The sequence below is a fragment of the Antennarius striatus genome, chromosome 17 (genome assembly GCF_040054535.1).
Source record: "Antennarius striatus isolate MH-2024 chromosome 17, ASM4005453v1, whole genome shotgun sequence".
In the NCBI taxonomy this organism is placed as follows: Eukaryota; Metazoa; Chordata; class Actinopteri; order Lophiiformes; family Antennariidae; genus Antennarius; species Antennarius striatus.
Genome location: NC_090792.1, coordinates 11,988,816 through 12,005,218, shown reverse-complemented (window position 1 = coordinate 12,005,218; position 16,403 = coordinate 11,988,816). Strand labels below are relative to the sequence as shown.

General features: G+C 38.6%; 1 protein-coding gene across 1 annotated transcript; it reads right to left on the bottom strand.

Annotated features, from left to right (window-relative positions):
- Positions 1-982: 982 nt before the first annotated feature.
- Positions 983-7,883, bottom strand: LOC137610848 (14-3-3 protein beta/alpha-A-like). The gene is made up of 6 exons (XM_068338714.1): positions 7,761-7,883; positions 6,830-7,230; positions 3,884-4,007; positions 2,182-2,342; positions 2,003-2,098; positions 983-1,856 (listed from the first exon to the last, which is right to left on the bottom strand). Exons 2-6 carry the CDS (start codon positions 7,124-7,126, stop codon positions 1,791-1,793), a joined length of 744 nt encoding a protein of 247 aa, XP_068194815.1. The 5' UTR covers positions 7,127-7,230; positions 7,761-7,883; the 3' UTR covers positions 983-1,790.
- Between the last annotated feature and the right edge of the window lie 8,520 nt (positions 7,884-16,403).

The following is a 16,403-nucleotide window of genomic DNA, read 5'->3' as shown; positions in this document are numbered from 1 at the left end:
GGAAGCGGTTTTACGAGACCTACACTAGCGACGCGATGACCCGCCCCCCCCGTCCTCTCACTGGATGATCGTCATATTTTTGCTCGAGCATCCACCAATAATCACCTCTCATTTTCTAAATCTAACCAATCAAACCAGCTAGGGTATGAAGTATTTGTCAATCGAGTTGAGAATAGAAATGAATGCACAGTACCTTCGTTTAAGTAGGACAAGAAAATTAGCGAAAATTAAGGGCGTGTAGACGTAAACGTCTGGTTCTGATCAGTTCTGAGCCAAAAACAAATTTGTGCGTGTACTGTATGATCATCAAAGTGTCTGTCCGCAAATCTCTGAAGGACCCATCTTTACGAAAAAATGTGAAGGATACAATACTGTGGATAACTCATCAAAATTTGAAATACACCATGTTCTACTGAACATGCTGGGATTACTTGTCCAGGAAATATTAGTCCTAAATATGCCGAAGACCTAATCTGTAAAAAAAAATTGCTGTGGAAAAATTTAAGCAGTGCCGTGTTTCAGCTTAAATGTAGTACATGAAAAATACCATTGAACAATAGAACTGATCGTGCAGTGCCCGTATAGTAACCATAATTTCATATGTTCTTGTATATCAATCTGTGTGGTGAAACTAGGAAACAAAGTTTCAATGTGGCGTTAAAATAATCCCCATAGACAATTACAAATTAAGGCATAAAGATATGGTTCGCATGTGCAGCAGTGATGGAGAGCTTCGAGTCACCAGATCCGGGGGTTTTATTTGTTCTGCAACTTTAAGTTCATTTTTCCACATTTTATTTACAAAATGCATGTGCATACATTTTGTTTGAATCAGAGTTGACAAAGATGAAAGGTACCTAAAAGACCAGTTTATGGAAATTACAGTATTAGATGAGTAAGTACGCTGGTAAAGGTTTGCTACATCTAGTCCTCCACGTATGCAAAACTATTCCATTCATTCCATTCAAAAAACAACTCAGAATTGAGTTATAAAATGTTTTATTCATGTTAACATAGCTGATACACACAGATTCAAACAGGGACTCCACAATGCTTTTGGGCATAACAATCGAATCAATAGAAAAACAATAGTGCTCCAGATCTGTAATGACATCACCTGACAGACAAATCATCCTATTGTAGGATGTGTACAAACCTCCATTTAAAATGACTCAACTTGATACAAGGACTTGTGTGTTACAGCATTTTTTTCCATTCCAGTGTAATATATGTATATCAAGAGACATGCATGACAGATTGTCATCTTCCCAGAAAAAAAGGTCCCTGCATTTGGTCAATCATACACAACCACCTACCTTCCCCTCCCAAAATAGGCATGCTTCAGTGAAAGAGTGGCATTAAAACTGGGTCAGAAAACAAGGGTTTAACCAATTGGCACTACTTGGCTATATTGCAACATCTGCTGCCAGCATGTAAAGTGCACTAGCTTTCCCTGCAGAATGAAAACTTAATCTGTTAGAAGATGAATGTCAGACTTCTGTAACCGTACCACATACACTCAAATTTTAGACTTCCAGTTGTTCAAAAATGAGACTAAATTTATCTGCTTTTAATCTGAATTTGGGGTCTGATAGCATGTCACTTTTCTATAGCTGAAACTGCACAAATGGGAAGGTCAGGACAAACGAATCAAAAGGAATGGAAATTTTCTCTTTTCACCAGTCATTTAATTTCTAGAATGTTTTAGAGGAGCAATAAGGATTGAAGGATGTGTACGTTTTTTCTTGTTTTTAGAGACTGCCCAATAGTGAGGCGGTGTGTTTTCAGCTCTAGTTGTCATTGGCCTGTCCTTCTCCATCTTGGTCCTCTTCAGTAGGATTTTCAGTGTTCCACAACTGAAGAGAGAGATAATTAAAGGATTCAGTATCACATTTAGGACCTCTCATCCATTAGGTTTTGAAGTTTATAAAGTAAATTAAAATAATCTACAAATGTAGTTGCCAATGATGTTGCTGATGATAAATGCCAGTGGAACACTTACTGTCAAATTGTCTCTGAGGAGCTGCATGATGAGAGTGCTGTCTTTGTAAGAATCCTCACTTAGGTTATCCAGACTCGCGATGGCCTCATCAAAGGCCTTTAAGGAAAAGAAAATATGTTACCACTTAGAACACGTTGCTAAGAAAAGCATGTATGATTAGTGTAAGGTAGTCAACAAACCAATTTAGCCAACCGACAGGCTTCAGCTGGACAGTTCTTGATCTCATAATGGAAGACAGAAAAGTTAAGTGCCAAGCCCAAACGGATGGGATGTGTGCAAGGCAACTTTGCGGCACACTCGGATGCAGTGGTGTATGCACCCTCTGAGTCTTCGATGACACCTATAGACAGATGAAGAATTCACACTCAATATTTCCATGATTAAGTTCACTAAAGATCGTCAAAGCATGTTTACTGACAAGCTGCAAGGAAGATGAATTGAATAAAACAATAACTGAAATTTTCAAAAATTCAAGAAATCGATACATTAAGAAGATCAAATTTATCATTTCATGGTCCGTTCTAGAGCTGCGTAATACAGAGTTCCACTATGTACCATAATACTGCCTCATTTCACAAAAAACTGTACATCAGAAATCTTCACCATTCTTGTATCTTTTTGATATGGTGTACCAAGCACAAAAGAGTTGATTTACTAGTTATTGATCCCTAAAGAGATACACAAGTGTATCTGGGCGATGGTCTGGCAGAGCTGTCAAAATCAGTTCTACCCCAGTGGAATGAGAAACTGATCCCGTTGGTGGCACCAGTGCCATTTATGGATGAGAGATCAGCATATTTTATATAAGGAGAGGAAGTTGAACTAATTCAGGCAGCTCACTCTCGAACACTGTATTTTTCATGGTAGTTCAGGGAAAAGGTCACAATTGTGAGGATGAACGAATGGAGGTTCACATGACATCCATTCTTGTGTAACGCCAGAGAGCTGCCGCAGAGATCACTAGATTCACGTACAACTGCGACAGCAAAAATATTTTTTAAATGTCGATATTATACAAGTTCTATATTTGTACGTAAATTGTTACATTCCCATCAAAAGCCCCTTCTCAGTGTTTTTGATGTTTAGAAAGAAACCTCTGTCAAGATGTTTGAGTTGTCACTAAAGCAAAAAATATTGGCATCAAAGTCCCTGGTTCAAGTTGCAGATTTTCACTAAAAGGTCTTTTTCTCTGTTTTTAGTGAAACTATTCTTAGTTCTACTGCTGATAACTAAAGAACAGAAAAAGGTAGAAACAAACTTGATGAAAGCTGAGTCCGCCCCTTTTTTTTATGGTAGTCTTGGTGTTTACATAGGCATATAACACAACCATTTTTTCAACTTCTCTTTAACAGGTAAAATAAATTCATGAAATATTTTAAAATCTATGGATATGTTCATTCATAACATTTGAAACAATTCTTTTCAATCTGCGCCAGATTAGCAGAATACAGGTGATTTGGGTCGTTGCCTCACAAAAATTTTCCATTTTATCATGAACCATGAAATGTGCCATCTAAATAATTAATCATTAATCGCAGACATGCATGTCAGTCAGTCCAAAAGGTCCACCTCAAGTTACAGTTAAGTACAGATGAGGAATAATGGAGAGAAGATGTGAAAGAGCGACTGTTCACCACTCCTGTGAGCAGTGTGAAATATGAACGAGACTTATGTTCAATGGGAAAACAGGAAAGGAGACCTGAAATCATTTCAAGCTCAATCATATGCTTTACTACTGTGAAGCGTTTCAAATTAGAAGGAGTATTTCTTAAAAAATAAAAAACAGGCACCTCTAGAGATTATCCACACCATTGACACACAGTAGTAGTGGAAATCATTCACTTTATGTACAACACAAATTTTCCACAACTGTCAACTCACCCTTTTTTGTTTCTCCAAGTTCCACCTCAGCCAGGTATCTATAGTAGTCCCCCTTCATCTTGTTATAAAACACTTTGCTTTCATCATCTTCAGCTTCTGGAATTAAAAAATTGCTCAGCAGTTCCTGTGAAGACAGAAAATAATCAGAGCCATCCATTAGCTGCACTCAATAAGGGGATTCCTTGTTTATAAATCATAATTCCACTGTGACAAAAGTCATGCACAAAAAAGTTGTTTTCCTACTATTGATTAAAATAGTCACATATTACACTAAGCACATTAAAGTGCAAGAAGGAACACATCCAGATTACAAGGTACAACTTGAGAACAACTGGACTTACTAATAATTCACTCCCAATCATCAGAGACCCTTATTCTTAGGTCTTCATCTTTCCAATTAAATCAGGCTTATTATGAATTAATTTGATCTGGGTTTATCAACATTTTCATAAAAGCTATAAGTTGTGGTATTAAATTTAATAAGAAATTTAGTATTCAGTATTATTAGTAAAAAAGATGTGAATAGATACTTTATTAATCCCGAAGGAAATTCAGACCGAAAGAAATTCAGACCAATTCAGAGTAATTAACAACTTTCACCTGAAAATTCACTTGGAGCGTGAGCCCCACAGGAGCTAAAGTAATGTGTTTGAATGTCATCCCATTCCCTTCAACAGGAAGCAGTTTTATTTGTAAAGCAAATAATTTAAAGAAAGAATCTTCCAGCCTCCTAATTACAGTATCTTTCGAAACCATTGCACTGCCAACCCCTCTAAAATATTAGTTTCATCATTTTCATTTCTAATTGAAAACCAGAAAACCCCCCAGGTGACGGCTAAGATCCATCCACTGCAGTCTCCTAAAATGACGGAAATATGGTAAAACCTGCTAAGTTACTGCAGACAAGTTATGGCATGAGGATTGACACGCCCTCCTATGCTGACCTTCACTGAACAATGGACAGCAGTAGTACTGAAACCTGAGTCACAGACATGCAAACAAACTTACTTCGAAAAACAGACATCTGTTTGAAAAACAGCCCCTGTAGCACAGTAATGTAATTTTTTTCAAAAATAGGGCTGTCAATGTTAACACCATGCAATTAATATGGAAAATTTAATCTTTTTTTAAAGCTCTTTTAAACACCAAGCGTGACCTCAATTTTCTTCTCTTCACCCCCAGGCAATTGACCAAGATGGTGGTCAGTCAAGTGAGGCTATGACCCGCCCAACTCTACCAACCTGCTTACTGGGATACTATTTGCATGATTTTATCCTTCTATCATTCATTGTCAATTAATGATAAGCTAATAAAAAAAGTATTGGTGGAGCAATGCGGGTAAAATGATGTCAGAAACAGCAATAGTAAAAATAAAAACCAAAATGTTCTAACATTTTGGTTGTCAAATCAAATAAAACATTTGATTTGTATCAATTTAATATGCATTTTTTACTACTCAAGCAACTATCCCAAAGCCACAAAACAAATATACTGTACATACATATACACAAACATATATATATACATGTATATTAATATATTTGAGTGATTTTTCATTCAGTTTTTAACTTGTGATTACAGTAATCATGGACTGTCATGTTGTGCCAACTTAAAAGTTTGTAATCCACCTACACCATTGTGACATCATTAAAGGCAGCTCAGTGAAAATCCCTCTAGTTTGATTTTAGACAACATCCCACATCCTCCAACAAGAGATGTGGCTTACTAGAGGGGCACCCAGGCTGATATTTTATATATGAGCTGCACATTTAAATTACCAAAATAACCTGGCAGAAACGATCACCAACGTCTCCTCCTTTCGGCTTTTCCCTTCAGGGGTCGCCACAGCGAATCAGTTGCCTACATCTAACCCTGTCTTCCTCTTCCTCTTCTCTCACACCAACTACCTTCATGTCTTCTTTCACTACATCCATAAACCTCCTCTTTGGTCTTCCTCTAGGCCTCCTGCCTGGCAGTTCAAAACTCAGCATCCTTCTACTAATATATTCACCATCTCTCCTCTGGACATGTCCAAACCATCTCAGTTTGGCCTCTATGACTTTATCGCCAACAATCTCCCTATTTTGACGACATTTTCAGATGATTTCCCTCCATTCTTTTTAGTTGGCTGCAGTTATTAAAGCTATAAGGTGTGGGTCCTACACGATGTTATATAGACCTCACTTCCCCTTCCTGTCTTTCCTCGTCAAGTCAATTCTGAACCAGTATTATTACAGCTGTTGCTATAAGATGGAACAATGTCCTCTTTATTGCACCTTTTAGACATAAAGGTGAGGTAGTAAAGTTGCAATAGTCTTGCCTTGAGCAGGCTGTGTGTAAGGGGATCTCCTTTCAGACACACCTTGCCAGTGTAGCCACAAACTTTTTGCAAGTTCACACCCTCAGTTTCAAGCCTACTGAAATTGTTTAGTTTCTCCCACACCCCACACATTCTTATTACCCTTTCCATTTGTAGGTTGACAGACCTGAGAAACGGGCTGAGGCATGCAGGCTTATGTAGTTTCAGGTATTTAAACAAGACTCATCTGAAGAGACTTCCAAAACCCCCACAAAAAGGGCAACACATATAGTCTTGATTTTCTTTCTTGGTTGGTGTTAATATTGAAAATCAAAACTAATTTCATCAATGTCGGAAGACATGCAACAGGGATATTTTTTGAAAATAGGCATATACAGTACAAAAGTCACTTTAACATTGTGTTTGATAACCTATTGACTGCATGTTCACAACTCTGGTACCACTTGACCCTTTGAGATGGGGACTAAAGAGCGAGACTGACCGAGTATAAATTAACACAAAACATATCTGAAGGTATTGTTGAGGTATCTTAACAATTAAACAAATCCACATCAACTAACCACTTGATAAAAAAGTTAACATGGATCATTGCAACAAATTGAAAAGATAAAAACTGGAAACCTTACCAAAACCGTTTGGCAGATTTCTTTGAGCTCCTTCTCCACAACCTGCCGATAACTCTTGGTCATCGCCAGCTTTTTTTCATTCCCAGGTTCCAAACCCGATTCGATACTCATAATCACCCTCCATGCAGACCGCCTCGCCCCAACCACGTTTTTATAGGCAACAGACAGCAGGTTCCTCTCTTCGGATGTGAGCTTCTTCTGTGACCCTGTAAAAGCCTTCATGACTTCTGCCATGTCCTCATAGCGCTCTGCCTGCTCAGCGAGCTTGGCCTTGCTAATCAGAGGTTCACTCGACATAGTTTATGTATTTTAGAAGATGGAAATCAGAAATCCAAAAATATGAGACAGACGATGGCCTTGGTGAGTCACCGTCGATGTCGATCCTCACGGTGACGTTCAAGCTGCAAAAAATTGTTTTTGATAAAATTAGTTGATGTCCATGAAGCCATAGAACATTCATATGACATGAGAAAAGAAGTATCCACCCGTTATGGGGCGGGAACGGCGTTTGTTAGCATTTATTAAAATAATCTGCACTGAACAAGACTTTATAAAAAGAAGTTCATGGTTCTCCACAAATCAATTCAAAAATTTGCGACTATATTATCGTCTTGTGTAATGTGCAGGCTACTCTCAATATAAAATAACGAGCTGTTTCTGAACAAAACTTTAGTAGGTCCGGGGTGACTACGAACATCGGAAGTACAGCTACACTCGCTAAGCCGTTTCACACCGCACCCGCGACAAAGCTATCGGGAACACAGTAAGTTAGCTAAAGCTAGCTGGCGTTAGCTGGATTGGCCACTCCTTTCAACACAAATGTCAACTTTGTGTTAGTAACACAAGATACCGGATAAGCTACAATTCATTAGTTTATGAATCAACCAACAAATATGTTTTCAAATATAACAACGAACAGTTTCCAGCCTACCGAAATGTAAATTTGCTGGTCTAGCTGGTCCGACTTCTGAGGTTGGTCCGAAAGGTAAACCACAGCAGTAAGAGTGGAAATACATCTGAACATGCTAATATACGCCGTTTCAGCTACGTTTCTATTCTCCAATCATATATCGTAATCACGTTTGATGGGCAGCATAATTTGTGAATGTGAACCAGTAGCTGCTGAGCGCGGGGGAAATAGGCGGGCCTTCCAGGAAAGTTTGGCAGACCGGAACGCTGCAGAGGAAGGGGCCACGGGGTTTCCTCCAACTAGAGCAAGGGACGAATACGTCATTCAATTGCCATGGTGATGTTCGTCCGATCACTCCCAGTTTTCACACACTGTCGGCACAATAGCAGCCGGGTGTGGCACTTATTCCCTTTAGTTAGATATTTATTACCTCCGCCAAGCGTTGGTTCGCCTGTCTGTATCCAGGATCAGACAAGAACTATCAGACAGAATTTCTTAAAACTCGTACTGCAGGCAATCATGACCTGTATCTAATTGTTTTGTTCTTTTATAGATCAAATGAGTTCTTTCGGGTCAATGTGACAAGTACATATCATGTAACCTCATCTTTTTAACTGTAATTTGGGCCCTTGTTTATGTTGTGTTAAATCACATACAGACTGAATTCCTGCTCAGCATTTTGAATATTTGCATCATGATTCATGTTCCTTCCCCCCCCCCCCCTTGACATGCTGCTATTATCAATGTCTGAGCAGAAAGAGTAGACACTCAAATATGGAGGATAACAGCAAATAAAACTGGGTTTTAAAAATACAGATGAGAGATGAATGGAAAAAATGCTATTATCAAATCCTGTTTTTACCATCTTTCAAACTAAAAGGCTTACTGTTTGCTAAAATACTGAAATACCAGTGCCCTCTTCTGTGTTATCAGTGTGCTTGTTAAAGTGGGAACATGGTGCAATTCCATTTACAGTATTACAGTATATGTATTTCACATATACTATTAATCTGAACAGTCAAGTTAAAAATATACAGGGGGAAAAAAATCTATATTGGGTCCAACATAGGAGCATTGTGACTGCAGCTTGAGGACAGGGTTGGGTACAGCAACAACTCATTCAGGTACTTAGGTTGATATTATCACTGATTATATTATATTATAGTGTGAATAATAGAAAATGTACAACCTACTTTCACACATTCTCTGCACCCAGCCATACATTCTCATTGTAACCACAGATCAAATGTTTAAAGAGCCCTTTGTTCAGCGCTCTTTAAGAGGGATTCAACAGGTAGCTTAATTCAGATGTTTATGTTGTCACTGCACTATGCCACAAAACACAAGTTCAGAGTTTGAATTACAATTCAGATCTGTCTGACAACTGTAAAAAGTCATTCAAAGTCATATAGTTGTTAAAGCAATCTTCATTGTGAATAAAATCCTTCACTGTTTGAAATATTTGACAACTTTTTCAAAATGGGAATGACAGAAATTCCAATCCAGCACCTGAAAATGTCTCCAAATGTTTCTTCTTCGTCAATTTATTTGTGTAGCAAAATGAGCTTCTGTTGGGAGAAGCCTTAAAAATATCTTCTGAATAGAACTTATCAGCTTGCACTGTATATTCAGCACCTGACCACTGTATATCAACAATGATATCAGAAAACACACAGACTTTTTTTTTTACAGTCATTTATACAATGGTCAACTACCATTGCTCTTGACAGGAAAGAACGTGATGGTTCACATCCTGCATAAGACCAAACCAAATTGCACAAGCCTGTTCTTGCCTCTAGAGACCCAGAGGAATCTACAGTAAAAGACTAATGGATGAAGTTTAAGTCATATTCTAAGAGCACCTGCCCCAAGGAAGAGATTCTGAAAGGACATGTGTTTACTGATCTTCTATGGTTCTAATAGTATTCTTTTTAATTCTTTTAATAATAAGAAAGATTTTCTTTTTATTATCTCTCTTCTAACAGTAGTGACGTCTGTTGCATTTTATATGCTAACAGCCAAGATGTCTGTAAAAGACTCTTGTCCACAGCAGGTCAGATAGTTATAGAAACAGTTAATAGGATGAGAAATCCCATGACTTCAGCTCTAGTTATAAATGTCTGTATTTTTTTTAATTGCCATCAGAATATTGCCATCAGAATGGTGGCTTTTATAACACATTTGCTGTTGTTTGTTTGAAATATGAACAAAATATTAAGTGAAAAATGTATTAAAATACTGCAGTGGAACAGAGAAAGATGTTTTGTAATTTAAAACTGCTGTATAAGCATAAAACAGAAACTCACATACACCTTAGAAGGCAGAGGAGCAGTGACGTAATGCTTGGTCATTCTGTCTTTGGTAGGAAATAAGGTATAAATTGAAACTGATGAGAATCAGCTGACTAACTTCAGAGGTTATTTCAGACAGGATGCTCAGGAGTTACTTAAGGAGACGTGATTCCTGAAACAACATTACACTTCTGGAGCGTGCATACAGCACAGCATTATTTAGGTAATGCTGGACTTGAAATTTGTTGAGGTCAGAATTTTGGTCTTTAATGTCAGTTTGTGCATCAGACATTATGTATTGCCTCTTTCTCCACCCAGAGTAGCACCAGCAGCAAGGAATGTGGCACAGCATCCCTTTTTTTGACCGAGAGACCATCAGGAGAACAGTGGAACTGAGTGGCGTCTATCTTCCTCCTGGACTTCTGCTCGAAGTCAAGTGAATTTAAGTGAATTTGCATCAGCAATCATGATTTAACCAAATTGTATTTTCAATTAACACAGTTAGGGAAAATTGTAAGTGAATTCATTAGAAACATGTTCACTGACAGTATGTTAAATTTATTTTTAATGCTGTCTCTAATCACTTCAGCAACTGCAGTGTTGTGAAACTGTTTATGCACTACCAGCTCTAATGGTCATGGTTCTGTGCATATGTGTGCACACGTGTGTCTTGGGGCCTGATGTTGAGATTAAATAATACATGAGTGCTGAGACTATTTAAGAACTTCAGTGCTTTCTTGTTGGTGTTCTGTAAATGCTCTACTTTTAGGTCTTCCTTCATTTTGTGATTAGAACATGAAGACTGGATGATGATTGATTGACAGATATACATGTTTACCTTTTGCCGTAACCATAACTGCATTTATTTAGTGTAGTGTGCCTGCTAAAATGACTGTAGAAGAAAAAGTTGTCTGTGTTCCACACTGTGCAATTGGGAGGGAACTGTTTCATAGAAATTTTGTCTTTGTATTCCAATTCACAATCCTTCCCTCAGCTCTGGTTAGAGGTAACTAATGCACTTTCTTTAAGCAGTCCTCAGATGGGGCTGATTTAGTGACACTGACAAGCTGATTAGCCTCTCTGCTTACAACCGCCCTAACAATGGGAATCCGTTATGACTGGATAAAAATTTGTGTCTGTATGTTTGCATTAGTAAACCTGCTGCGCAGGTTGCATCTTCAGTTCTTTGACTGCATATATGAATAATACATTACCTTATCTCACCAAGTGCATACTGCTGTAGAGATTCACAGCACCAAATTTTTATATTTTACTGGCAGGTGTGTCCTAATATATGCATTAGCCTGTCAATCAAGTCATGCAAAGCTTTTGTTATACATTTTACACGACTGAACACTAAAATCACCATTACAACAACAGTTTCAATAACCTTTTGCCACATATTTTCAAATATTCTATTACATGACACTCACCACAGATGCCATGGCAACGTTTGGAAAGATAATTTGTTGAATTTTTTAATTAGTTAATTTTTCCTTTTCAATTCTGTGTCTTGGAGATGAAGGAACAACTATGATTAAGTTCTTGCATGGTTTCAGCTCTCCTTTCAGTCAAACTGTGTCTCGACTGTCTCGACCTTTCCCGGGCATGACTGACATTCAAACATGTTCAGACACCTACGTACATGAACCAGTCATTACTGGAAGAATATCACATCGCTTGTTCAGAACTGTACCCATTTTCTGCATTACATTCATTCTCCACCTCTTGTTCTTGACGTAAGTGAGGATGAAGCACCCAAACGAACATCTAAACACCATCTCTATCACAGTAACCCCTTAAAAATATGCTGTAGCATTTCTAGCAGTTGCTACTGCCGAGCATCATCCCACCTCGATGCAGTGGCTGTTGTCTGCAGCAGAATCAAAAGCTAAGCACACTTGTGGGATTTGGTGCTTCTCTATTGGACTGGACGGAAAAGAAATCAAATATTGAATGTTTCTATGGTGTACTCTCAAAACCAACCAGTTGCTAAGTCAGTTGTCATGTTATTGGCCTGGCATGACTCAGCGTGCTCTATAATACAGGCCAACACAAGCCTTTTCTATAAATGACAGGCTAGGTATTCAAAAAATCGCACAGACAGCAGTGGGACAGTCAGTGTGTCTTGCCCCAAAGACATTTAGACTACAGGGACTAGGAGAAAACCACACAACGTTTGATGAGTGGACAGCATCTACCTCCTGAGGCACAGCTGAGCAGAGTGAAGTCACCATACATACCAAGACTGCTATGACATTTTTGCAAAACATGTGCTTTTAAGAAGGAATACTAGCCTTTAAAAATTATATAATTGTATGAATATAGATATAAAATACAGTATATTTGTAACTATGTAAATCAAAAGATTCCTCTTCTCATTTTGAGTCGTTAATCTGAAACCTCAAGTTTTAGTTAATATCATTTTTATGCCATTATAGTCATTTAATTTGAAACTGCCACTTTTAAAATGTATGATTGATGCATATTTTGCAGCCATGGGCCTATGTTTCATATGGGTCAATGCCATTACACCAATTTATTTCATATTGTTTTTATAACACAGATAATATCACTGGGTCCTCACCTCCCTGCCATTCATAGGCTTTCTTAGACACAGTGGTGATTTGTGGTGATTACTGCAGGGTTGTGATGTTTCATGACACAACTGGGTGTGTATCTTCATTTGTCTTAATAATTTAACCCAACTTCTCTAATGTGAGATTACACAGACTAACCTCACTTGCAGACATTTCAGAAATATTTTGGAAAACTATGTAGGACAGCGCCAAAACTAGGTTGTGTGCCTGTTGAGCATAGTTACATGAGAAGGTGGGCAAATATGTTCTTGAAAAATGCAACACGTAATGTGAGAATTGGTTTGGTTGTGACACGTGTGTGTGATGAGTCCCTAACCCTGCCTTTTCATGGTGCTGACTAGTGCATGTCACAGAAGTGTGGGAAAACACAAGTAGGAGACTGTAGCCACATTCAGACATCATATTATTTCCCACCTGTTGCACTTTCATTTCCACCCTGATGTCTGTCTGAATGTGTCAGTTTATGCCACCTCTGATCAGCTTACGATATCTCTAACAGTACCAAAAATATATGTATGATTGCAGAACATCTCTTATGTTCAGGTGTAAAACCTACCATAAAATAATTGATGCCATAGCAACAGGAAGTCTGATATTTGAGGATCAAGCACAGAAGTTTGCCTTTAAACTGTGGAGATGGTGAAATAAATTAGCTTTTATGCTGACTGTCGTCAAATACATCACACCACTTAAATGTTATTGAATGGCAGTTGTGACGTCTTGGACCCGTACAGTGGAACGCAGCCACTTGGACACAGAGCAGTTAATTAGTTTTAGAACAACTTGTCAATTTGATTATGAAGTCAGCAAGTTCAACAAAGATGGTCCCATGCATGGCTGCTGGGGCACTTTGCTACTCTTAAATGGGGATTAATTTTGTAACATGAAACTGCAATAACTCCCATACATATTTCTACAACTTCTCTGCACTACTGTGTCTCTGAAGTTCACAATTTGTGGTGCTTCATATTCCTTGTAAAGTTTATCTTTATTCCAAATTCCCTATTTATGTGCATAAACTTGTCCAATAAAATTGATTCTGATTGAGACACTTCTGTTGAAATTATTTTACAGTGTATTGGAGAGGGAAATGGGGGATAAGATATAAAACTTACTTTCAATAATACTTTAAATAATTCAAACCATTAAATGAAAGTGTTGTGATTCAAACTCTCTGTAGCAGACTTTGTTGATAATGTGGAGGAGGGAAAAGGTGTTACACAACAAGTGGGCTTTCAGTACTCCCACATATAGAGCGCTACAGTCAGCCAAATTAAACAGTGAGAGAAGTAGGCTGAAATGTTCCCATTCGTCTTTCTTTTTCCAGCAGTCTCTATTGCATCGTTTGAATCTCATTCCCCTCATTTTTCATTTTTTACTGCCCTCTTTTTTTTGCTCTGTGCTTCTTTCTAACCTCTTTTGTCTATAAACGTGCATGTAATTTTGTCATTAGAAAGAACACCCTTACATCTGCATAGTAAGTATTACTGTGCTGCATTTGCCAAGGACTCGGCCAACACCCTCTCCAGCTTTGTCATTAGACCTGTGTTAACCTGTGTGAGATACAGCAAGACCTGCTCAGGAATGCAGCTTAGGAGGAAGGTAGAAGGTAGAAAAAGGGAATGAATGTTTTCTTCAGGGACATTCTCTTGATAAGGACATGTATCTGTGATGATGTCATCATCACCGTGAAAATGGCAACCATTGAGTTAGTTCGTCATCTCGAGGAACGGGTAATAGTCTGATAGTACCAAATCAGGCGACTGGGAGGTGTTGGTTGAGTTTACATAGGCCTTCCTGGACCCTGACTGCCATTGTCACTGTGGACTTGAAGGCTAGAGAGTTATCTTTGTTCTCAGCTTCCCACACCAAGTAGTCCTGTAGCTGTCGCAAAAGATAGGCAGAGCAGGTCGCTAATGTACGTGGACAAGTAGTCCACCAGCAACCCGTTTTGCATGGCAAAAAACTGAGGACAACCTTGTCTGAGGGCCTCACGTATTTGCCCTTCTAGGCCGTGAGAGAGTTCATTTTCCAGTCATTAGTGGTTGTATGTAGTTAATATCATGCAAGTGGAATCCACAGTCACAAGTTACTGGTGAAATTTTTAGAATCAACCTAAAAATACAGCAAAGTTGTCCCTTGACATGACCTTTAATCTCTCTTCAATCAAGAGATTCAGGACTGAGTAAGTTGACACTTTGGTCATCTGTAGTTTGTTGTCCATTGTGTGGGTATAGAAATGTGGCTCATCTCTGTAACCTATATACACCTTATAAGCTGCCAATAACCTTAAATGGGATTTACATTTTTTCAGGGAGCATGGTGGTGCAGTGGGTAGCGCTGTCGCCTCACAGCTAGAAGTTTCCGGGTTCCAATCCTTTCTGTGCAGACTTTGTATGTTCTCCCTATGTCTACATGAGTTTTCCAGCTTCCTTCCATCTCTAGAAACATGCAGCTTATGTGATCTGACCACTGTAAATTGCCCGTAGGTGTGAATGTGAGCATGAGCGCTTGTTTGTCTTTTGTGTGGCTCCGCAGTGCACTGACGCCGTGCTCAGGGTGTCCCCCATCTGTCGTCAAAAAGTCCGCTGGGATAGGCTCCAGCAATCCCAATGACCCAAGAAAAGCAGAATAAGCAGTCAGGAAGATGAATGAATGGATGAATGAATGATTTACGTTCAAACTTTCACTGATTATTATATACAAATATATGACAGCAGAAAACACTCTGCAAAGCAAGACAGTTAAAAGCATCTGGTTGCACTTGTAGGACTGTTTTCAGCCCACACTGACCTCTAAACACATTAAAATTTTCTAACCAGGACATTTTCAATGCATGGGTTTAAGTCCCTGGGTATTCCTGCTGCCCAAGAAATAATTTCAATACTAGTAAAGATGGCATTTTTAGATTTTTTTTTATGGCATTTTATTACCTTATGTAATAAGATGAAATATGCTGCTTTTTATTATGCGAAGGTTAAAAGAGATCAACTCCTTGCTACAGTGCAGTGTCACATTTAAGGCAACCAAATGTCCATGTCTTTAACCACATCCCATCAAGCTGTCAATCTTATACAACAGACCACTATCAGGACTGTGCTCTACTGGTCCTGACCAGAGGGCTTTTAAAAGTGTAGTGGGATATTGGCTCTACACACACACATAGGAAGTCACATAACAACAAAGCAGTCTCAAGCTCGATTATTCCCTAGTGAGTCTCATTTTGGATCAATGCACCGATTAACAAGTTGTTCGAAGGTGATGAAAGCATTTCAATGTATTTTTGTGCTGCTCTGAACCAAATTACACTGAACATGCAATGTTTAGTTTAGCTTTATTTTAACATGATAATTCTGTCCTGGAGTTTCCCTGAAATAATTAACATGAGTTTCATGATAAGTCCGCTCTTAATTTTTACAAATCAGCAGCAGAAAGGATTCCAGGAAACAGAATACTGCTTTCCTGCAATCAAAAACACCCTACTATCATTTAAAAAAAATATTTGGATGCTGCTGTTCTTTGACGTATATGGTCCTTGATAATAATCACCACACACACACACACACGCACACGTACACGCACACACACACACAGAGGCTTGCTTACACACCCTTGTAGATTACAGCTTGTAGCCTGTGTAAAACAGAGCAGGCCATCACGAGATGTATCACCTCCTCCCGTGTTATTCCAACTGACAGTGCTCTCTGTCTTTTCTGGGTTGCCGTTGCATGCCTCTGGGGCACAGATTGGCACAAAGATAAACTTAGCAACAG

Excerpts from the sequence above, each read along its gene's own strand:
- LOC137610848 (XM_068338714.1), bottom strand. The coding sequence starts at position 7,126 with ATGTCGAGTGAACCTCTGATTAGCAAGGCCAAGCTCGCTGAGCAGGCA. Across the intron at positions 2,343-3,883 it reads ACTTGGAGAAACAAAAAAGG|GTGTCATCGAAGACTCAGAG; the intron begins GTGAGTTGACAG and ends ATCTGTCTATAG. Across the intron at positions 1,857-2,002 it reads TCCTCAGAGACAATTTGACA|TTGTGGAACACTGAAAATCC; the intron begins GTAAGTGTTCCA and ends CTCTCTCTTCAG.